The 24,267-nt window shown below is 49.8% G+C and overlaps 1 protein-coding gene across 2 annotated transcripts in view; it reads right to left on the reverse strand.

The window, feature by feature from the left end:
* EXOC3L2 (exocyst complex component 3 like 2) overlaps nucleotides 1-24,267 on the reverse strand; it is a 49,660-nt gene that overhangs the window by 13,022 nt on the left and 12,371 nt on the right. For both annotated transcript variants that reach the window (XM_083455005.1, XM_083455006.1), the window contains exons 3-9: nucleotides 14,500-15,142; nucleotides 10,523-10,637; nucleotides 9,419-9,529; nucleotides 6,711-6,811; nucleotides 3,766-3,876; nucleotides 1,896-2,031; nucleotides 457-579 (exon numbers count right to left, since the gene is read on the reverse strand). In XM_083455005.1, coding sequence (XP_083311131.1) covers nucleotides 457-579; nucleotides 1,896-2,031; nucleotides 3,766-3,876; nucleotides 6,711-6,811; nucleotides 9,419-9,529; nucleotides 10,523-10,637; nucleotides 14,500-15,142 — 1,340 coding nt within the window. The remainder of the gene's footprint in view (nucleotides 1-456; nucleotides 580-1,895; nucleotides 2,032-3,765; nucleotides 3,877-6,710; nucleotides 6,812-9,418; nucleotides 9,530-10,522; nucleotides 10,638-14,499; nucleotides 15,143-24,267) is intronic.

The raw sequence follows: 24,267 nt of genomic DNA on the forward strand, positions 1-24,267 counted from the left end.
TCTAGATGCTATACTCCTATTGATGCAGCCCAGAATTGCATTGACTTTTTTAGCTGCCGCATCACACTGTTGGCTCATGTCAAGTTTGTGGTCAACCAAGACTCCTAGATCCTTTTCACATGTACTGCTCTCAAGCCAGGTGTCACCCGTCTTGTATTTGTGCCTCTCATTATTATTTTTGCCCAAGTGCAATACTTTACATTTCTCCCTGTTAAAATTCATCTTGTTTGTTTTGGCCCAGTTCTCTAATCTGTCAAGGTCGTTTTGAAGTGTGATCCTGTCCTCTGGGGTGTTAGCCACCCCTCCCAGTTTGGTGTCATCTGCAAATTTGATCAGGATGCCCTTGAGTCCATCATCCAAGTCGTTTCTGAACATTTGCTATATATCTAAGACCTTAAAATTCTTATCACAGCAGCAATGGCTTGGGGCCATTTGCCTTCCTGGCAGGCCGCTCACCTGGTACGGCTCCAGCTTCATCTTTCTCAGCTTCCGGGCGTGTTCTTCCAGGGTGCCCATGATGGTGGAGAAGGCCTCTGAGTTGCTGAGCCACTTCCGTTTCATCAGCTTTTGGAAGTGGGGCTGCATGGGGCAGAGGAGGGGAGAAGGAGGAATGAGAAACGATTGGGAAAGATTGTGGAAAGAAAGAATAAAATTTACAGCTTGTAATGCCTTGAAAGAGAACATGATGACGACGACGACAACAACAACAACAACAACAACAATTTATTATTTATACCCCGCCCACCTGGCTGGATTTCCCCAGCCACTCTGGGCGGCTTCCAACAAAACACTAAAATACAATAACCTATTAAACATTAAAAGCTTCCCTAAACAGGGCTGCCTTCAGGTGTCTTCTAAAAGTTTGGTAGTTATTTTTCTCTTTGACATCTGGTGGGAGGGCGTTCCACAGGGCGGTTGCCACCACCGAGAAGGCCCTCTGCCTGCTTCCCTGTAACTTGGCTTCTCGCAGCCAAAATGATGTATAGATGGTATATTACACCCGTGAAATTAGCTAGAATGCCTAAGACAAATAATAAATGTTGGAAATGTAAAGAAAAAGAAGGAACATTTTAGCATATGTGGTGGGAATGTAAGAAAGTCAAAAACTTCTGGGAAATGATATATAATGAGATGAAAAAGACGTTGAAATATACATTTTTTTTTAAAACCATAAGCATTTTTACTTGGTATTATAGGTGAGGACATTAATAGACAAGACGTTAAATTGTTTTTATATGCAACAACAGAGGCAAGGGTATTGTTAGCCCAGAAAAGGAAGCAAGAAGAAATCAGGACGAAAGAAGAATGACAAACAAAATTAATGGACTACGCAGAATTAGATAAAACGACAGGAAGGATTCGAAACCTGCGGGACCAGAGATTTACAGGAGATTGGAAGAAAAACACGAACTATTCGAAGAGCAGCTGTAATCAACAAATTACGCTAGCAGGACTACAAGACGTTTTGTAAGGAGGAATATATGAAATATTGCAAAGTAGAGAGAAGAGAGATATTAGTTATGAGTTTAAATGCAATAGTGAAAGCAAGAAATGTAAATTAAGTGAATAGATTGGGAAATTTTCAGATGTGATTGATGGAAGTCAAAAAAAAATTGTATAAGATATAAAAGTATGTTTAATTATTGTTGAAAATGATACGTTTAAAAAATAATAAATCATTATAAATAAAGAAAGAAAGAAATAATAAAGCCGTCTTCGGTGGGGGAAATCACTGCTTCCTGCAGCAGTGAGTTCCATAGATTAACCACGCGTTAGTTCCCCCCCGATATTCCTCACCCACCCCAAGATCATGTTGGGCGAGGTCATTGATTTCTCCCTCCCTCAGTCTGCTCCCACTAACATCCCTCTGGGCATGTCTTCCCCAAAATCAATACCTTGAGGTTTTGAAAGAGGTGGTCAGCCAAGACCCTGTTGCACAATCGAGTCACTCTGTCAAGGGAGGCGTTGGCCTGGCACCTCACTGCCTCGCTCTCGGGGTGGCCGAACCTCGCCAAGCGCTCCACGTAATCCCTGCAGGAGAGATTCTGGTCAGGGGGGCAGCACACAGGGCCTACCGTATTTTTCGCTCCATAAGACTCACCTGACCATAAGACGCACCTAGTTTTTAGAGGAGGAAAACAAGAAGAAAAAATATTCTGAACGAAACAGTGGATGTATGATTTTTTGTGGTTCATGCTGTGGCCACAGACGTGAGTTTGAGGTAGCCCAGTGCAAAAATCCTGAGAATCCATGTGGATCCGTGCTTTGCAACCATGTTTTTGCACCATTGCGGCCCCACGAAACAGCGGGTGCGTGATTTTTTTGGTAGCCATGGACATGCTATGTGATCTGATGGTGAATTTGGGGTGACCCTTATCTCTCTTCCGATCCCACCGATTAGCTGGTTCCTTTCAACACTCCCTTCCCTCTTGTTTGCTTTAGTGTCTTTTCCTTTTTTGCTCCTCCTTTTCTTCTAATTTCTCTCCTCCTTGCTTTAGTCTTCCTGTCTCCTCTCCTTTCAAGTTTGCTGTCTTTACCTCCCCCCTCCCAGGCAGCCTCCTTTATCTCTAGAGTCCCTTATCTCTCTCCCTGATCGGCAAACGATTAGCGGCTTTGTTTCAACACTCACTTCCCTCTTTCAAAAAAAAAAAAAAGCCATGATCTGCTTTTTGCCCCTGGACAATTCAGCTCCAGGGACCACACATTCGCTCCATAAGACGCACAGACATTTCCCCTTACTTTTTTGAAGGAAAAAATTGTGTCTTATGAAGCGAAAAATATGGTACATTCTCGCCATGGGGAGGAGGTACAGGCGGAGAAGCGTGTGGAAAATCTAGAGAGAGATTTTGCTTGACCGAGCTTCAGTTCAGCGGGTAGGGTTGGATTGCCGCAAAAGGAGCAAAGCTCTCAGATCCAAGAAAATAATAATAATAATAATAATAATAATAATAATAATAATAATAATAATTTTTTATTTATACCCTGCCCTTCCCGGTTCAAAAACCGGGCTCAGGGCAGCTAACAACAAATTTAAAACACTTAATTGATGCAACAAAAAACAGCATAAAATACAGTATAAAACTTGAATAACAATAAATTCAGAATTCAAAAATCAATTTAGGGGGGAAATCCATCCAGTAAACATTAGATGATCACCAGGGCTAGCTGGCTAAATTAGTCCTATTTGGGCCAGCGAGGAGACCAGGGGAGAATTAGCTGTGGGGTCTCAGAGCGGGTAATCTTCATAAAAAGAGGAGGGGGAGGGAAGGAAGCGGAATAAAAGATGAGGTTGAGTTCAAGTTGAAAGCCAGGTGGAATAGCTCTGTCTTACAGGCCCTGCAGAAGGAAGTTAAATCCTGCAGGGCCCTGGTCTCATGGGACAGAGCATTCCACCAGGTCGGAGCCATCACTGAGAAGGCCCTGGCCCTGGTGGAGGATAATTTAAGGGCCCATGACCTCTAAACTATGGTGATTCATGGACCTTAAGGTCCTCTGCGGGTCAGACCAGGAGAAGCGGTCCCGTAAAAATGAATGAGTACCCAATACAACCCAAATAGGAGAGAATTGAAAGTGGGGGGGTGAGCTTTTCAATGTTGTTGCGCAAGTGGAGAGGATACAAGTTCAGGCCGATAGACATTAGGTTGGGAATTTGAGGAGGGGGACACAGGAGATTGTGGGGGCCGGAGGAGAAGGGGTTGAACTTTCAGTTGCTCTGGTTTTCCTGGCACTCGAGGCTTGAACAGGGAACGAGAGTCCGCCTCTTACCTGAAAGGTGGGCAGTGGTTGATGAGCATGATGGTCCGGTCCATTAAGGCGTCGGCAGTGAGGGGGGTCTCAATCTGCCCCTCATGGAACCTTTCAACCTTCCTCTGAAAACTGGGGGGGGGGGGCAAAGAAGGAGAGAAAAGGCGGAGGGAAATTTAGGTGGTGCAAAGAAGTCCTGCTCAAAGGCACCCGCCGTGCCTCACAGCATCTTCCCACAACCATCTGTCGTGGCCAGAGCGGTCGGACCTGGGAGATCAGGGTTCAAATTCCGCCACGGCCAGGAAGCCCACTGGGCGCTACTAAAACCAGTAGGTGGCTCTTCCAAGCCCCCATCATCCCACTGTTAACCGGGTTAGCAGCCCCACGGTGAACCTCTGGTCTTCCTTGGGTTTTCGCTTCCCCAGAGGACACGAACATCCCATTCAGACAAACAACGATACACACCCGGCTTTCTGGCGCATCAGGAAGCAGACCTGCTAAGAATAGCTTTGGATTTCCATCCCTGGCTGACTCCACCGGGGGCGGGGGGGGGGGCCTTTATCCTCTGGCTCCGTCTTGCTGGCATTTCCTTACGGAGCGGCTATTTATACCCCGGGATGACCCTGGTCCTCGGCGGCCAGTTTGAAATGGAAACGGCATGCCATTCTGCTGCCACCGTCCGGGGGGGTGTTCCTAAACCCGCTACCCCACCCTGGCTGCCTCCTGTGTGCCACCCACACGGAAAACGGTTGCGACGAGAGCAGTTTGGGGCAGGCTTTGGTTTCCTTGGGAGATTCCCCCCTCTCCAGGCCGGCGGGGAAACGGGGTGTGTGTGTGCTTTTTGCAACCCTCCCCTGTGCAACTTATTCCTCGGCCCTGTGTGACAACATGCTTTGAAGAAGAAGAAGAAGAAGAGTTTGGATTTGATATCCTGCCTTTCACTCCCTTTAAGGAGTCTCAAAGCGGCTCACATTCTCCTTTCCCTTCCTCCCCCACAACAAACACTCTGTGAGGTGAGTGGGGCTGAGAGACTTCAAAGAAGTGTGACTGGCCCAAGGTCACCCAGCAGCTGCATGTGGAGGAGCGGAGACTCGAACTCGGTTCACCAGATTACGAGACTACCACTCTTAACCACTACACCACACTGCCACCGCAGCCTCCTGCAGGACACCCACTGCCTTGCAAGTGGCGCAGACTGCAAGACTCAGGCTGGCCTACCTCGCCGGATTGTTGCAATGAAAAAAGAGAGAGGGAAGGACCGGATTATGTTCCCTTGGAGGAAGGGCAGGATAGAAGGGCTATTATTTGGGGTTCAGCCATCTCCCCCTGGATCTCTAGAAGCATGCAGTATATTTGACGATATAGTGAACAGCATCTGAATACAGTGGTGCCTCGCAAGACAAAATTAATCCGTTCCGTGAGTCTCTTCGTCTTGCAAAGCACGGCTATTAGCGGCTTAGCGGCTTTAAGAAAAAGGAAAAAAACTCGCAAGAACTCGCAAGACATTTCGTCTTGCAAAGCAAGCCCATAGGGAAATTCGTCTTGCGGAACGACTCAAAAAACGGAAAACTCTTTTGTCTTGCGAGTTTTTCGTCTTGCGAGGCATTCGTCTTGCGGGGCACCACTGTATTGTGTTTAATACTGCATTGCAGTACTGTAATGTTGTTTACAGTGGTACCTTGGGTCAAGAACGTAATTCGTTCCGGAGGTCCGTTCTTAACCTGAAACTGTTCTTAACCTGAGGTACCACTTTAGCTAAGGGGGCCTCCTGCTGTCGCTGCGCCGCTGGAGCACGATTTCTGTTCTCACCCTGAAGCAAAGTTCTTAACCTGAGGTACCATTTCTGGGTTAGCAGAGTCTGTAACCTGAAGTGTATGTAACCTGAAGCATCTGTAACCCGAGGTACCACTGTATTTATTTCCTATCCAAGGAGCTCCATGCATGGTTCTCCCCGCTCCCCATTTATTCCCACATCAGCCCTGGGAGGTAGGTTTGGCTAAGAGGCAGTGACTATCACCCCCTGAGCTTCATGGCTGAGTGGTGATTCGAACCCGGGTCTCACAGGTCCCAGTCCGACACTTTTAACTGTTAGCCCACATTGTTTCTCCGTCTGTCTTGTCTTTTCCATGGCCTCCTGTGACCTGAGACCCTTTTGACTGAGACGGGAGGGCTGGATCCTGCACGCTAAGCCTCTACTCTGTCATCAGCTGCAGCAAAGCCCCATATTGTGTTTTACCATTGTAGCCTGCTCTGGAACCTTAGGGTGAGGGGCAGGTAATTAACAACAACAACTAAGACCCAGTGGAATGAAGGGCCCTGAGTCATGTTCATTCATTTCAAAGGGTCTGTGCCCACAGAGCCTAGGGCTTGCCGATCAGAAGGTCGGCAGTTCGAATTATAATATCTATATTATAATATAATATAATATAATATAATATAATATAATATAATATAATATAATATAATATATAATTTAAAATTCCACCAGGCCTTTGGCCAAGGCAATCCTCACAGAACTCTAGCCCAACGGTTGCCATTAATTTAATTTGATTTTGAAATGATTTTAAAATGAATGGATTTTAGAATGCTGTGTTACTTTTGTGGTTGTTAGCCACTCTGAGCCCGGCTTCGGCTGGGGAGGGCGGGATATAAATAAATTATTATTATTATTATTATTATTATTATTATTATTATTATTATTAGCAAGGCTTCTATCAATGCTCTAGACCAGTGTTCCCCAAACTTGGGCCTCCAACTGTTTTTGGACTACAACTCCCATCATCCCTCACTAGCAAGACTAGTGGTCAAGGATGATGGGAGTTGTAGTCCAAAAACAGCTGGAGGCCCAAGGTTGGGGAACACTGCTCTAGACCATGTGCTGCTTCCCCACCGAACCCGCAGCGAAAAGAAGAGCTTGGTTTTCTTTCCCCGGTGTCGCCCTCGCCCGCCCTTCAGAAGGGAACTACCTCTGCAGGAAGTCTGCCAAGCAGCTCAGGCAGCAATGTGCCATCCTCCTTCCAAAATCTTCTGTGATCTGGGGCGCTTTGTCTACGTGAGCCTTTAGCACCTGCAGAGAGGGAGAAAAGGCCTGTGATAAAATCAAGAGACGGGTGCCTTTGGAAAGCCACCCTGCCATAGCTGTCAACCTTCCCTTTTTTGCAGGAAATTCCCTTACTCCAGCGCTGTTTCCCGCTGCTATCCCGGATTGTTAGATATCCCGTATATTTCGTATACAGTGGTGCCTCGCAAGACGAAATTAATCCGTTCCGCGAGTCTCTTCGTCTTGCGGTTTTTTCGTCTTGCGAAGCACGGCTATTAGTGGCTTAGCGGCTTAGCGGCTATTAACGGCTTAGCGGCTTTAAGAAAAAGGAAACAAACTCGCAAGAACTCGCAAGACGTTTCGTCTTGCGAAGCAAGCCCATAGGGAAATTCGTCTTGCGGAACGACTCAAAAAACAGAAAACTCTTTCGTCTAGCGAGTTTTTCATCTTGCGAGGCATTCGTCTTGCGGGGCACCACTGTATATCGCAAAGGGTACCTGCTGGAACACCAGGGGTTTTTTTTTTGGGTTCTGCAACGCTCTCGCGGTCACCCCAAACTTCAAACCACTGGGGCTCTTTCATCCGAAAGAGCTCCCGTCCGCCATTAATTGTGCGGCCAACCGGAAGTCTATCCCAGATTGTTAAAATATCCCATAGACTGTCCCCGGGGCAGGTGAGGCTGCTGATCCCTTCTTTTCAAATCTGAAAGTTGACAGCTATGCACCCTGCCCAGTCCCAAAGGACTCCCAGCCAGCCACCCTTCAGTCCCAGGAGAGGGAACATCTCAAGGAAAGATGAAAAAAGGAACAGGCAAGAGTAGGCAGGGATGAAGTCTTTCGTAAGAGGAAGTACTGGAGTCCTGTGCCCAGTTCCCGGTTTAAGAAGGGTACGAACAAGCTGGAAGGTGTGCAGAAGAGGGCAACCAACAAGATCAAGGGTCTGGAAGCCAAGCCTTGGGAGCTGGGTAGGTTCAACATGGAGAAGAGTAGATGGCCTTCAAACATCTGAAGGGCTGTGCAAGCTCGTATTCTGCTACTCCAGTGGGCAGGACCTGAACCAATGTATTCAAATGGAGGTGCCAACTAAATGTCATGAAGAACTTTCTGGTGGTAAAAGCCATTTGACAGTGGAACGGATCACTTCAGAAGATTTGGAGGTTTTTAAGCAGAGGTTGGGTGGTCACCCGCCAGGGACTCTTCGGCTGATTCCTGCATTGCAGTGGGTGTGGGAATGTTCAGGGATGCAGGAGAGGCTATATTGTTTGATTATATCCTTTCCAACTTGTGTTAACAAGTTCTACAATTCAGCAGAGTAACATCCCCCTTTTTAAACTTTGCACAGCGGATGCGTTTGCTCAGGCTCGCTAAAGCCTCTAAATAAATGTTAAAGGTAATTCCCCATTTAGAGAGTTTGAATTTGATATCCTGCTTTATCTCAAAGCGGCTAACATTCTCCTTTCCCTTCCTCCCCCACAACAAACACTCTGTGAGGTGAGTGAGGCTGAGAGACTTCAGAGAAGTGTGACTGGCCCAAGGTCACCCAGCAGCTGCATGTGGAGGAGCAGGGAAGCGAACCCGGTTCACCAGATTACGAGTCCACTGCTCTTAACCACTACACCACGCAGGCTCCCTAGTCCCTCATAAAAAGATAAGACACAATACAGTCTTCTATAAAAGTATAAAAAGGGTTTACTCACTCACATTCTGTTCACAATTGGATCCCAGAAGACAGACTTAGCTTAGAAAAGTAATGTACACCTGGAAACTATCCCATAAGGAGACAGTCCCTTTGTCCTCTCGAGGGCATCTTAGGCTAAGCAGATGTTGCTTCTTCAATGAAAGTAGTCAGAGAGAGAGAGTCCTATGCTTTTGTTACCTGCACAGGTGAGGCCACGCCCACCTCTAGTCACAGGCAAAGGAAATCTGTCCCAGACAGGAGAAACAGGAAGTTCCAACTGGCTGGTCCAGACATTCCCTTTTACATCCACTCTAGGGATGTTGTACTTGACTGCTCTTGTGTTTCACATCCCACAGTGAGCTGCACTAAGTGATCCTTGAGGTCCCTTACAACTATGATTCTAGGTGATCCAGCCCTTCTCTCCTGGTGACATTGAGAATGCACACTGGCAAAAACACCTGCATGTACGCCAACCCAGGAAACAGGGCAGCTAGTGAGTGTTTGAAATGGGGGACACACGCCCTCCAAGCACCGGACGGTTCATTGTTCCAGTGGGTGAGACTGGAAGGGTGAGGAATTGGCTAGCTGGCACCACACTCGGCAACACCAGCGAATCTCCGAGACGGGTTTGTTTGCCTCCGATTCTCCCATGTCGGAAGTCACAGGAATGAGTGAGAATCCAGTCTGGGTTTTTAAGGGAAATTCCATGGGAAGAGACATGGCTCAGGGGCAGAACACCTGGTCAACCCCTGGGATTTCCGGGCAGGGCTGGGATAGATCCAGAATCCTGCCTATGGACCGTAATAAACAAATTGCCGCCTTGCCAAACTGTGGCCAGTAAATGGCTGAAGCTCCATGCAGACGTGAAGGAAGAGCGAGAGGGAGAGCGAAGCATGCAGGCAGAAGTCCAACAGGCGAAGCCGCTGGCTCCTTTGGGTGGCCAAGTCTCCCACCTACCAGTATGACTTTGCCAGACAGGCCAAACTGGAAGCCGTCGCCTGCGTCTTCTTGCGCCCACCTCTCCTCCTCCTTCTGAAGCTCTTGGCTCATGTCCTCGGTGATCTTCGCCTACGAACAAGCAAGGAAAGGTGCATACCAGGGAGAAAATCGGCGGCTTGTCTACATGCCTGCCACCCTAAGAACCTAAAAAGAGCCCTGCAGGATGAGGCCCGTGGTCCTTCTGGTCCAGCACCCTGTTCCCACACTGGCCAACCCGATGCCCATTATGGGAAATCTGCAAGCAAGGCCCCTCTCTCCTCCTCTGGCTCCCAGACCCTGACATTCAGAAACATTGCTGCCTCCAGCTGGCCCTCTCTGCCATGAATTTGCCCAATCCCGCTTTTAAACCCATTTAGCTTGGTGGCCGCCCTCGCCTCCTGCAGAAAGGACTTCTTACATCCTCATTAGCTGCTGTGATGGCCTGGGACTGGGGCTCGGACTCGGAACCAGAGGAGTCTCAGTCGGCACCGGATCCTTTGCCTCAGGCATCACCTGAACCAAGTCTGGGGCCTGATCCTGAAGAGTCCCAGTCTGCACAGGTTCCCCTGCAACAAACACCAGCTGGGCCGAGTCCGGGGCCTGAGCCTGCCCTGGCTCCAGATGCGGGGATGACCTCATTGCCTCCAGCTGGGCCATCACTTACAGCTGCTCCACTACCAGTTGGGTCAGGGGAGGCTGAGGCGGCCTCTGGGTCTAGTCACCCACCGACGTTTCCTGAGCTGCAGAGACTGAGGTCTGAGAGAAGGAGAGACCTGAGAACTCGCAGGAGGAGTACTCACCTCTGGGTGAAACAGGGAAGTGAGTCGCCGGGGGATCAGGACCGGCCGCTATCCCGACAGAGATAAAAGGCTGTCGGACCCCGTCCCAGGTTGCGGGAGCAACATTGCTGTATGCTAGATCCTATCCTTGCCTGGTTCCTGCCTTGGCCCTGCCAGACTGACTTCCAGCGGAACCTTTAGATTCTGGACCAGTCCTGGACTGCGTTTCCCGGGTTACCCCTGGTCCAAGGCAGCCGCAACGGAAAGCTGCTTCCCCGTCACCCTTTTGCGATTCACCGTTTACCTTCACAGCAGCGATGAGGTCCTCTTCCAGGCTCAGTTGGGTCTCGGGGGACAGCAGCGGGCCCAGTTCCTGGCTCTTGACCAGGGAGGAGATTTCTGCTCGGCCGAGAACTTCTCTGTGCAGTGGAGAGAAAGAGAGCGGGAGTGAGAAGCAAGATCTCCTCCAGAGGGATGCAAAGTACATCACACACACTGACTAAAAAAAATGCCCTCACATGGACCCTTGGTGGGGCAGCGGGAGAGGGCTTTGTCGGTGGTGGCTCCTGCCAGACAATTTTGGAACTCTCTTATTAGTGAAGCCAGACTGGACCCCTCCTTGTTGTGCTTCCACTGGCAGGTGAAGATATATTGATATATCATCCAGTTTGAAGTCAATATTGTGATGATGATGATGATGATGATGATGATGATAATAATACTTTATTATTTATACCCCGCCCATCTGGCTGGGCTTTCCCAGCCACTCTGGGCGGCTTCCAACAAAATATTAAAATACAGTGGTACCTCTGGTTAAGAACTTAATTCATTCTGGAGGTCCGTTCTTAACCTGAAACTGTTCTTAACCTGAAACACCACTTTAGCTAATGGGGCCTCCCGCTGCTGCCTCACCGCCGGAGCACGATTTCTGTTCTCATCCTGAAGCAAAGTTCTTAACCCGAGGTACTGTTTCTGGGTTAGCGAAGTCTGTAACCTGATGCGTATGTAACCCAAGGTATCACTGTACAGTAATGCATCAAACATTAAAAGCTTCCCTAAACAGGGCTGCCTTAAGATGTCTTCTAAAAGTCTGGTAGTTGTTTATCTCTTTGACATCCGGTGGGAGGGCATTCCACAGGGTGGGTGCCACCACCGAGAAGGCCCTCTGCCTTGTTCCCTGTAACCTCACTTCTCGCAATGAGGGAACCGCCAGAAGGCCCTCGGCGCTGGACCTCAGTGTCCAGGCTGAGTGATGGGGGTGGAGACGCTCCTTCAGGTCTACTGGGCCTTTGAGGCCATTTAGGGCTTTCAAGGTCAGCACCAACACTTTGAATTGTGCTCGGAAATGGACTGGGAGCCAATGTAGGTCTTTCAAGACCGGTGTTATGTGGTCTCGGCGGCTGCTCCCAGTCCCCAGTCTGGCTGCCGCATTCTGATAACAGTTTCCTAATTTTTGTTCTGGCGATATATTGAAAATCATGGTGTGTGTGTGTGTCCTTATTTCAGACTTCACAACATATCGGTATATCACAATGTTTAGCTGGTGATATATGACGATATCGCCCAGCCCTACTGAAGACTTTGTTCTGATAGGCCTTAGAGACCTGATTGTATTTTAAGGAAATGACGTTTACATAGCGTTCTGCTGCTTTTACTATCTGTATTCAAATACATCTATTTTCAAATATTGTTTCAACTCTATTAGAGTTTAATGACTCTTTAATGATGGTCTTTTATACAATTTTAGCTTCTTATATTTTATATGAAAGTTTTAATTTGTGTAAGCTGCCTTGATCCCCGATCTGGAGGGAAGTTGGATATTAATAATAATTAATAAGTTTCACTCACAACCTCCCGACCTTCTGTGCGCAAAGGCAAGACTGTGACAGCCTCTCAGGCTGGAGTCAGACGCGTCTGGGGCAAAGCTTGTAGTGAGCAGGAGTCACTCTGGACATGCTCAGGGGTTGCTCTGTTATGACTTCATACAGTGCCACTGTATTCTGCTCTGGTCAGACCTCACCTGGAGTACTGTGTCCAGTTCTGGGCACCACAGTTCAAGAAGGACACTGACAAACTGGAACGTGTCCAGAGGAGGGCAACCAAAATGGTCAAAGGCCTGGAAACAATGCCTTATGAGGAACGGCTAAGGGAGCTGGGCATGTTTAGCCTGGAGAAGAGGAGGTTAAGGGGTGATATGATAGCCATGTTCAAATATATAAAAGGATGTCATATAGAGGAGGGAGAAAGGTTGTTTTCTGCTGCTCCAGAGAAGCGGACACGGAGCAATGGATCCAAACTACAAGAAAGAAGATTCCACCTAAACATTAGGAAGAACTTCCTGACAGTAAGAGCTGTTTGACAGTGGAATTTGCTGCCAAGGAGTGTGGTGGAGTCTCCTTCTTTGGAGGTCTTTAAGCAGAGGCTTGACAACCATATGTCAGGAGTGCTCTGATGGTGTTTCCTGCTTGGCAGGGGGTTGGACTCGATGGCCCTTGTGGTCTCTTCCAACTCTATGATTCTGTGATTCTGTGATCCCTGCACCAAACTTTACCCTCCAAAATCAGCTGCGGGATTAACATTGGCTTTGGTGTTCAAAGCCCCTAATCAAGGGTGTTTCATCAAAGGGACAGGCTGTGTGTTACGTATTAGTCACATATCTGAACTATCTCGTTTATTACGAACAAAAATAAGAACAAAACCAGGTCAGAACAAACGTCTGACTTCCCCAAGTCTGGGTGCATGGGGTCATTTTGGCTCTGTGAGGATCAGTGCTTGGTAAAACATGCCTATAAATGGAAAGGGGCAAGGGAATAATAGAATCCTAGAGGTGGAGGGGACCCTAAGGATCATCTAGTCCAGCCCCCTCCAGTGCAGGAAAATGTACATTTCCAAGCACAATTCAAAGTGTTGGCGCTGACCTTGAAAGCCCTAAACGGCCTCAAAAGCCCAGTATCCCTGAAGGAGCATCTCCACCCCATCGTTCTGCCCAGACACTGAGGTCCAGCGCTGAGGGCCTTCTGGCAGTTCCCTCACTGCGAGAAGTGAGGTTACAGAGAACCAGGCAGAGGGCCTTCTTGGTAGTGGTGCCCGCCCTGTGGAACGTCCTCCCTTCAGATGTCAAAGAGATAAACAACTACCTGACATTCAGAAGACATCTTAAGGCATCTTAAGTTCAGGGAAGATTTTAATGTATGACATATTAGTGTATTTTTGGTCTTTGTGGAAGCCGCCCAGAGTGGCTGGGTAAACCCAGCCAGATGGGCAGGGTACAAATAATAATAATAATAATAATTTATTTATTATTATTATTAAGCCGCTTCTGGCGAACAAGAGCAGCGCACGGAAACGCCGTTTACCTTCCCACTGGAGCGGTACCTATTTATCTACTTGCGCTTTGACGTGCTTTCAAACTGCTAGGTTGGCAGGAGGAGGGACCGAGCAACGGGAGCTCACCCCGTCGCGGGGATTCGAACTGCCGACCTTCTGATCGGCAAGTCCTAATCTCTGTGGTTTAACCCACAGCACCACCTGCGTCCCCTCTTTTCCCTAGGATGTCCCTATTTTCATTGGAGAAACGTTGGAAGGTCTAGAGTTATGTGATCCCCGAGTCACGGAGATAAGTAACTGTACAACCTTTAGAAGACATTTGAAGGCAGCCCTGTACAGCGGTACCTCGGGTTACAGACGCTTCAGGTTACAGACTCCGCTAACCCAGAAATAGTACCTCAGGTTAAGAACTTTGCTTCAGGATGAGAACAGAAATCGTGCAGCGACAGCAGGAGGCCCCATTAGCTAAAGTGGTACCTCAAGTTAAGAACAATTTCAGGTTAAGAACGGACCTCCAGAACGAATTAAGTTCTTAACCTGAGGTACCACTGTATAGGGATGATTTTTTTAAATTAAAAAGTTCAGTGTTTAATTATCTTTTTATATACAGTGTTACCTCGGGTTAAGTGCTTAATTCGTTCCGGAGGTCCGTTCTTAACCTGAAACTGTTCTTAGTCTGAAGCACCACTTTAGCTATTGGGGCCTCCTGCTGCTGCCGCGCCGCCGGAACACGATTTCTGTACTCATCCTGAAGCAAAGTTCTTAACCTGAAGCACTATTTCTGGGTTAGCAGAGTCTGTAACCTGGAGCGTATGTAACCTGAGGTAGCACTGTATGTCGGAAGCCACCCAGTCACTGGGGCAACCCAGTTATTATTAATATTATTATAGAATAATAATATCAGAAAAACGTTGGAGGGCATGCAGACAGGCCAGATCCGTCCCTGCCTTTTACCTCTGGTAGATGTTGCTGCTCCAATCGAGGACGAAGTAGAGGTCGGAGATGCTCAGCTTCTTCTGTACCGCCTCGGCTAGGCACCTGGCGAGTCCCTGGTGGAAGCTGCACAGGTAGACCCCGAAGGCCTCGTATTCCTTGGGGTAGGCGTGCAAGAGGTGGAACTTGACGGTGCACAGGTCCTCCAGGGCGCACTTGGCCAGGCGGTCCATCTGCGTGGCCACGGGGAGGACCCTGCCCTCGGTGCACTGGCGCAGCCGCTGTCCGACCAGCTGGCGCACTGCCTCGGCCCACTGCTGCCTCATGGCTCGTGGCCGGGGTCCGCACCCGCCTGCCCGGTCCCCTTGAGCCGCCAGCCACTTGCGGTCCGTGTCCTCCTCCTGCTCAATCACTCTCACCACGAGCTCCAGGGCCGAACAGGAGCTCTTGGCGGCCAGAGACTCAGCCAGGACGGCCCAGAGCTCCTTCTGCAAGGCCTCATACAGCAGCGCCACATCCTTGGCTTTCCGGCTCCCCGATTTCCGGACCTCGCTGCCCTCTGTGCTCTGCTGCCCATCCTGCTCACATTCGGCCTCCAGTTCGATGATGTGTTCGTCGGCCACCAGGAGATCCCTTTGGTGGATCAGGTTCAGGATTTCCAGAACTGGAGCACAAGGAGGAAAAAGAGATCCAAAATTGTGTCTAGGAGCCATTTCAGCATACAGCATAAAAAGGTAAAGGTAAAGGGACCCTTGACTATTAGGTCCAGTCGTGGCCGACTCTGGGGTTGTGGCGCTCATCTCGCTTTATTGGCCGAGGGAGCCGGCGTACAGCTTCCGGGTCATGTGGCCAGCATGAGTCCCATGGACTGCAAGAAGATCAAACCTCTCCATTCTGAAGGAAATCAGCCCTGAGTGCTCCCTGGAAGGACAGATCGTGAAGCTGAGGCTCCAAGACTTTGGCCACCTCATGGGAAGAGAAGACTCCCTGGAAAAGACCCTGATGTTGGGAAAGATGGAGGGCCCAAGGAGAAGGGGACGACAGAGGATGAGATGGTGGGACAGTGTTCTCGAAGCTACCAGCATGAGTTTGACCAAACTGCGGGAGGCAGTGGAAGACAGGAGTGCCTGGTGTGCTCTGGTCCAGGGGGCCACGAAGAGTCGGACACGACTAAACGACTAAACAACAACAAGTTTTCCTTTTATTTTGAATAGACGTGCAGTTCATTGTTGTCTGTTTTGCGTTTTATTATGTTATTATCTTCCTTAGCGGACAATGCAAAGTGCTAGGATGCTTTTATAGGGCCGAGTCAGGGGCACTGGGAACGACTTCATGGAACCAATGGAACGGTGGTCTAATGAAAACCTTTGGGGACCAGCGCAATAGGTGAAGGGTTTTGGTTTCAGACAGCTCCTCCCTGCATGATGCCCCCAACCTCAGACCAAAAAGCGTCTTGGAGCAACCTGGGAAGTGATGACCTCTGACCTCAGAGGTACTTGGTCTGGCTATGCGTCTGACGGCACTTCACAAAAACCCTGGGTGTGACCTTGCAAGGAGATAATGTCTGCCCACACACAGACTGAAACAACGGCTGGATTTGGGGGTTGCCGTCACTAATGCTATTATCTCTGGCCATCCCATGTTGACTCTGCTCACAGACAATGCAGCCTTGTTCCATGTTTCAAGTCACAAGGTTTTCCATCATTTCCCAGCTCCTGTCCTCTTCCTAACCCACATTCCTGCATTAGCCAGGGGCTAATCTTTAAAAGGTGATCAGGCTTGCTTGGAATCTGCGCTTCCTGGCCTTATGTCTTGTGTTTAATCTCTGGTGCGAGAAACAATGTCACAAGACGCACGGGGCGCGACCCGAGACATCCTGCATCACGTTATACGTGGGGCCGCCTCTTAAGGCAGTTTGGAAACTCCAGCTGGGGCAGAATTTGGCAGCTAGGTTGCTCACTGGGGCAAGACGGTCTAGCACGGGCTACCAATTAGTTTCCGGGCCCAATTCAAAGTGCTGGTTTTGATCTATAAAGCCTTAAACGGCTCAGGACCGCAATACTTCAAGGACTGCCTCTTTCCATATAAACCTACCCGGACCCTGAAATCATCTCCTGAGGCCCTTCTTTGTGTGTCTTCTCTACGTGGGGTCCAGAGAGTGGCAACACAAGAACGGGGCCTTTTCTGCGGTGGCTCCCCATTTGTGGAAAGCTCTCCCCAGGGAAGTTTGCCTGGTGCCTTCATTATACACCTTTAGGTGCTAGTTCCTCTTCAACCAGGCCTTTGACTGATTGGCATGCGATACCCTTTTAAATTTGTTGTGGGAGGAAGTGGAGAGGTTACGTTTTTATTCTTTTTAATATATTTTGTGGGTTTTTTATCTTTTATTTTAATGTTGTGAACCACCCTGAGATTTACAGATGAAGGGTGGTACAGTGGTACCTCGGGTTAAGTACTTAATTCGTTCTGGAGGTCTGTACTTAACCTGAAACTGTTCTTAACCTGAAGAACCACTTTAGCTAATGGGGTCTCCCGCTGCCGCCGTGCCGCCAGAGCACGATTTCTGTTCTCATCCTGAAGCAAAGTTCTTAACCTGAAGCACTATTTCTGGGTTAGCGGAGTCTGTAACCTGAAGTGTATGTAACCTGCAGCGTATGTAACCCGAGATACCACTGTATAACAAACAAACAAATGGATAAATAAATAAATAAGACCCTGTACACCTCACCAGCGACCCATCCTTGGTAGATGATGGGAGACACCACAGCACGGTGACAGAGTAGGTGCTTTGCATGTAGAGTCAACCCCTCTCAACTCCACTTCAAAGAATCTCACATAGCATGAGACCCTGTAGGCAACTCGACTAGATGGATGGAGAGCCAGCACAGCTTAATGGTTAGAGCAGGGGTCAGCAAACTTTTCCAGCAGGGGGCCGGTCCAGCGTTCCTCAGACCATGTGGTGGGCCGGACTATATTTTGAAGGGGGAAAAGTGAACCAATTCCTATGCTGCACAAATAACCCAGAGATGCATTTTAAATATAATAATAATAATAATAATAACAACAACAACAACAATAATAATAATTTATTTATACCCCGCCCATCTGGCTGAGTTTCCCAAGCCACTCTGGGCGGCTCCCAAACAAGTGTTAAAAACAGTACAGTGTTAAATATTAAAAACTTCCCTGAACGGGGCTGCCTTCAGATGTCTTTTAAAGATAGGATAGCTGCTTATTTCCTTCACATCTGAAGGGAGGGCGTTCCACAGGGCGGGAGCCACCACCGAGAAGGCCCTCTGTCTGGTTCCCTGTAACCTCACTTCTTGCAATGAGGGAACCGCCAGAAGGATAAAAGGATACATTCTACTCATGTAAAAACACGCTGATTCCCGGACCGCCCGTAGGCTGGATTTAGAAGATGATTGGGCCGCATCCGGCCCCCGTGCCTTAGTTTGCCTACCCATGGGTTAGAGCAGGGGTTGGCAACGTTCGGCCTATGGGCCGGATGCAGCCCACGAAAACCGTTTTACCAGCCCACGACCCACCCCCAAACCAAGTCGCCCATTCGGCAAGTCCCCCGCATGCTGCGCTAAACCAGCGCAGCACGGTGCAGCGACACGCTGAGCGGCGCCTGAAATCGCATCTGCGCATGTGAAGATACCGGAAATCACATCTGCGCATGTCCAGATGCCGGAAATCGCTTCTGCGCAGGCATGATTTTCGGCATCTGGGCATGCGCAGAAGCGATTTCTGGCACCGCGGACATGCGCAGACGCGATTTCTGGCATTGCGCTGCGCCAGTCTGGCCCATGGACGATCTCCGTGGGAGTGATCCGGCCCATGGCCGGTAAACCTTGCTGACCCCTGGATTAGAGTGTCAGACTAGGACCTGCGAGACTAGGGTTCGAATCACCACTCAACCATGAAGCTCCAGTGGCCAGTCGCCCTCTCAGCCTAACCTACCTCACAGGGTTGTAGTGGGGGTTGAAAGGGGAGCGGAACCATCCTTTGGGAGGCAAAGGTGGGATATCAAGAGGGAAAGCGGTGACAAGATGGGCACTGGAGGCGCAAAGGATGGCCAGGCTTTGAAAAGCTCTGGATCAAGTTCATCTGTTTTGCAGAAATTAATTCAACTGAAGAGTTTTAACGGGGCTCTGAATAAATGTGCAATTACCGTCTTTTTCACTCCACAAGACACACTTTTTTCTTCCTAAAAAGTAAGGGGAAATGTCTGTGCATCTTGTGGAGCAAATGTGTGGTCCCTGGAGCCGAATTGCCCAGGGGCAAAAAGCAGATCATGCTTCTTTTTTCTTCTTCTTTTTTTGAAAGAGGGAAGTGGGTGTTGAAATGACGCTGCTGATCGGCAAGCAATCAGGAGGGAGATAAGGGATGCTAGCGATAAAGGAGGCTGCCTGGGAGGGGGGAGGTAAAGACAGCAAACTTGCAAGGAGAGGAGACAGGAAGACTAAAGCACTAAGGAGAGAAAATAGAAGAAAAGGAGGAGCAAAAAACTGCTCCAGCTAAGGAAAAGTCACTAAAGCAAACAAGAGGGAAGGGAGTGTTGAAAGGAAACAGCTGATCTGTAAGCGATCAGGAGGGAGATAAGGGAGGCTGCCTGGGAGGGGGGAGGTAAAAGCCCATGGATCCTCAGGATTTTTACATTGGGTCACCCCAAATTCACCATCAGATCACATAGCATGTTCATGGCTACAGCCTCACCAAAAAAACCATGCACCCACTGTTGCCTGGGGCCGCAATGGCGCAAAAACGTGGTTACAAAGCACGGATCCACATGGATTTTTGCATTCAGATACCCTAAACTCACCATCAAATCACATGTCTGTGGCTACAGCATGAACCACAAAAATCATACATCCACTGTTTCATTCAGAATATTTTTTTTCTTGTTTTCCTCCTCTAAAAACTAGGTGCGTCTTATGGTCAGGTGCGTCTTATGGAGCAAAAAATACAGCAGTTGCCCCTTGTTTTGAATCTGAATGTGCTACAGTATTCCTTAGCAGGCCATGCAAACTGCTCTTCCGAATAATGCTTTTTTATCGGGTAGGATAGCGGACAATGGGGGGGGGGACAAGTTCATGGAACCAAGCGGGTGGGGGGCCCCCCCCAAAAAAAACATTTGGGAGCCACTGGACCACAACCTCCATCGTCCTAAATGACCTGGGCCTGCTTGACCGACCCCGATGAGAGCTGAGAGCCCCAAGGACATCTTATTGGTCACAGCTTGCCCCCCACCCTTAAGCTCACAGCTCCACAGGCCGAGGGGCGGGGAGTGTCTGAGGATGGGGGGCACCCCATCAGCCTCAGCTCTGGGTGCTGCCTCTTCTTGTTGCAGCAGTGCGTGCCAGTGGCGTAGCGTGGGTTGTCAGCACCCGGGGCAAGGCAAGTAATTTGCGCCCCCTAACCCGTGGATTTGCGCCCCCTAACCTGTGGATTTGCGCCCCTAACCCTAACCCCCAGATATTGTGCCCGGTGCGGCCGGCCCCCCCTGCACCCCCCACGCTACGCCACTGGTGCGTGCGGCCCCATGGCAGGGACAGAGGGTGACAGAACTGGCTCCCGGCCGCAGTCCTCACCTCTCCCAGCCCCAGAAACATGTTGTTTAACTTATTGCTTCCGTTAGCTGCCTCCGCTGTGTATTTATATAGCAGCCTCCCACCGCCCTGGGCAGAACGGCTGCCAGGACTCAAGATCTTCCCCGCATGGGATAGCAGACGCACGGATACAGACACACAAGCTTGACCCCTGCCGGTCGGGGTGGGATGGAACCCCCCTGGCGCTGGGCAACCTGGGCAAAATTGAGCCGCTTCCGTTCAGCCATAAAAACCCCCGTTTTGCAACAGCGGAGAGGGTTGCCAAGTCGTTTCAGGGCCCAATTCGAGGTGCTCACGTTGAAGACCCAGACTCTGAGGACCTGAAAACCAGCCTCCTTCTCTGCAGACCCTCTCAGGCAGGGCCGACCCACCCAAGAGGCAAGGCGAGGCGATGGCCTCAGGCGGCAGGATGTAGAGGGACGGCCAGGAATTCATTGCCCGGTGCAGTCTGCCCCTAGGAGGCCAGTTTTGTTGCCTCTTTGGCAGCCCCCCATGTCACCTCTACAGCAGCCCCTTGGCGGAAAAGAGGGGCTGCAGCCATGGGCATAGCTGGGGGGGGGGCAGAGAGGCAGCTGCCCCCCCCCCAAATCAAGTAAACAAAAATCCTTAACTAAATGACCAATTGCATCTCATAGAATCATAGAGTTGGAAGAGACCACAAGGGCCATCGAGTCCAACCCCCTGCCAAGCAGGAAACACCATCAGAGCACTCCTGACATATGGTTGTCAAGCCTCTGCTTAAAGACCTCCAAAGAAGGAGACTCCACCACACTCCTTGGCAGCAAATTCCACTGTCAAACAGCTCTTACTGTCAGGAAGTTCTTCCTAATGTTTAGGTGGAATCTTCTTTCTTGTAGTTTGGATCCATTGCTCCGTGTCCGCTTCTCTGGAGCAGCAGAAAACAACCTTTCTTCCCCCTCTATGTGACATCCTTTTATATATTTGAACATGGCTATCATATCACCCCTTAACCTCCTCTTCTCCAGGCTAAACATGCCCAGCTCAGATAAGTCGGTTCTGCCGCCCAAACTTAAAGCCTGCCCCCCCTAAAATAAATCCCCCGTATGCCCATGGCTGCCGCCCCCAGCTCAGTCAGTAGACATGAGATTCTTAATCTGGCGGCCATGGGTTCGAACCCCACATTGGGCAAAAGATTCTTGCCTTCCTGCGGGTTGGAATCTCGGGGTCCCTTCCAATTCTACAATTCTATGATTCCTCCTGTCCTTGTTCCCGATGTAGATCTTCACTCACACCATTGTGGGGGTGCACAACATTTTGGGGTTCGCCTCCCTCGGGCCAGCCCTGCTCTTGGGTGCTGAGCTGGCCAGAGTTGGTGGTCCCTCTACCCTCAGAGGCTTGTGGGGTAGCCCAGCGGGAGACAGTTTTCTCTAGGGCAGCCCCTAAGCTGTGGAACTCCTTCCCCACACAGAGACATCCCTGGAACCTTCATTGCACACCTGACATTGCACACCTGTTCACCCTCGAGTTTGATACCCAAGTCATGGGTAGGCAACCTAAGGCCCGGGGGGCGGATGCGGCCCAATCGCCTTTTAAATCCGGCCCACGGACGGTCCAGGAATCAGTGTGTTTTTACATGAGTAGAATGTGTGCTTTTATCTAAAATGCATCTCTGGGTTATTTGTGGGGCCTGCCTGGTGTTTTTACATGAGTAGAATGTGTGCTTTTATTTAAAATGCATCTCTGGGTTATTTGTGGGGCATAGGAATTCATTCATTTCCCCCCAAAAAATATAGTTCACCCCCAAGGTCTGAGGGACAGCAGACCGGCCACCTGCTGAAAAAGTTTGCTGACCCCTGCCCAAGGTGTATGTTTTTACGAGCCTTTTGTGACTGTAAAGGTAAAGAGCGACGACTCTGGGGTTGTGCGCTCATCTCGCTCTACAGGTCGAGGGAGCCGGCGTTTGTCCGCAGACAGCTTCTGGGTCATGTGGCCACCATGACTAAGCTGCTTCTGGCGAAACCAGAGCAGCGCACGGAAACACCGTTTACCTTCCCGCTTCAGCGGTCCCTACTTATCTACTTGCACTCTGATGTGCTTTCGAACTGCTAGGTTGGCAGGAGCAGGGACCGAGCAAAGGGAGCTCACCCCGTCGCTGGGATTCGAACCGCCGACCTTCTGATCGGCAAGTCCTAGGCTCTGTAGTTTAGACCACAGCGCCACTTGTTTTAAAACGTTTTCAGCACTGTGGTTAAATTGCTGTAGCCCATCCTGGGACCTTAGTTGAAGAACTAACAAATAAATAATATGAATTGCCACGTCTGGTTGCATTCAAGAGTCAGTGTGGTGCAGCGGCTCGTTATAGTGTCAGGCTGGGACCTGGAAGACCTGGGTTCGAATTCCCCCCTTCCCTATGAGGCTCGTGGGGCAGGCAGTCTAGCCTACCTCTCAGCCTAGCCTCCCTCACAAGGTTGTTGTGGGGATGGGATGAATAAGGAGAGACCCATGCTCCTTGGAGGAAAAAGTGGGATATACAGTGTTACCTTGGGTTAAGTACTTAATTCGTTCCGGAGGTCCATTCTTAACCTGAAACTGTTCTTAACCTGAGGTACCACTTTAGCTAATGGGGCCTCCTGCTGCCGCTGCACCGCGGGAGCACGATTTCTGTTCTCATCCTGAAGCAAAGTTCTTAACCCGAGGTAATATTTCTGGGTTAGCGGAGTCTGTAACCTGAAGCTTATGTAACCCGAGGTACCACTGTAAAGGAAAATTAATGACTGGTTTTATAGGTCTTTTTTCTAAATTAAAAAGAATGCTTTGGAGGGGGTTTCTGAGCACCGCAGATCTTCGAAATGGATGTTTTACGGGTCACATTGGGCAAAAGATTTCTGCGTTGCAGGGGGTTGGACTAGATGACCCTCGTGGTGCCTTCCAACTCAACAATGCCATGATTCTGTGCTGGAGCAGCAGAAGGCAGACAGGCAGACAAGCGAGCAAGCAGAGGCATGAGACACAGTTTTATAAGGGGAGGGGGGTTTGTTTTCAGTCTTGCAATCTAGGGTGATGGAGGCTATCTTTGGCAGGCGGCTGAAATTTTGGGAGAGGAAGGAAGGCTCTCTGCAGGATTGTGGAGCAAAGTTGAATTGGTTCTGCATATTCATTTCCCTCCTTTTGCCCTGCTCTCTCCCAGAGCTCTTGGAGTCTTTTTCCTTCCCTCAGGGCACATTCCCCAGCAAGGTCAATGGGCTGCATTTCTACCCCTGCAATCAGGAGGGTCAATCAGGCTGGAACAATGAGCCGGGGAGAACAAAAAGCAAAAAAAGAAAAGAAAGACCCCTTCATTAGCTTCTCCCCAGCCATAACCTGAGTAAACAGGCTGGCCCTGGAGCGAAGAGGGGGAAAAAATAAAACCATCAGGTCTTGTTTCCAGTCCCCTTGGGAAGGACTTTGCAGACAGCCAAAGATCAGCTGCCAAGGCACAACTTTCAACAGCCCAACATTAAAGTCTTTTCGATGAGAAACGGCCGGGTCGATTCTGTGAGGTTCTGGGCCAAGGCTGATCCCGTCAGAAGATAGGAAGCTGGCTTACACGGTGTCCCGTCTTTGCACAGTGTCCAGCACAGGACTGCACAAACCAGCTCTCTCCAGAACAGCGTACATTGTGAAGGGGAAATGCCAGCCGTTTTCAAATAGGTGAAAGGCTGTCACATAGAAGAAGGAGAAAGCTCCTTTTCCGCTGCTCCAGAGGGGGTGACCCAACGTGAAAGGAGATTCCAACTAAACATTAAAGGTAAAGGTACCCCTTCCCGTACGGGCCAGTCTTGCCAGACTCTAGGGTTGTGCGCTCATCTCACTCTATAGGCCGGGAGCCAGCGCTGTCCGCAGACACTTCCGGGTCACGTGGCCAGCGTGACAAGCTGCATCTGGCGAGCCAGCGCAGCACACGGAACGCCGTTTACCTTCCCGCTGGTAAGCGGTCCCTATTTATCTACTTGCACCGGGGAGCGCTTTCGAACTGCTAGGTTGGCAGGCGCTGGGACCGAACGACGGGAGCGCACCCCACCGCGGGGATTCGAACTGCCAACCATGCGATCGGCAAGCCCTAGGCGCTGAGGTTTTACCCACAGCGCCACCCGTGTCCCTCAACTAAACATTAGGAGGCTTCAAAAAATGCAGAAGAGCTAGGGGTGAACCAATGGAGGAAAAAACTGAATAAGCC

Source organism: Podarcis tiliguerta, assembly GCF_965153285.1.
Source record: "Podarcis tiliguerta genome assembly, chromosome: 8".
Classification (NCBI taxonomy): domain Eukaryota; kingdom Metazoa; phylum Chordata; class Lepidosauria; order Squamata; family Lacertidae; genus Podarcis; species Podarcis tiliguerta.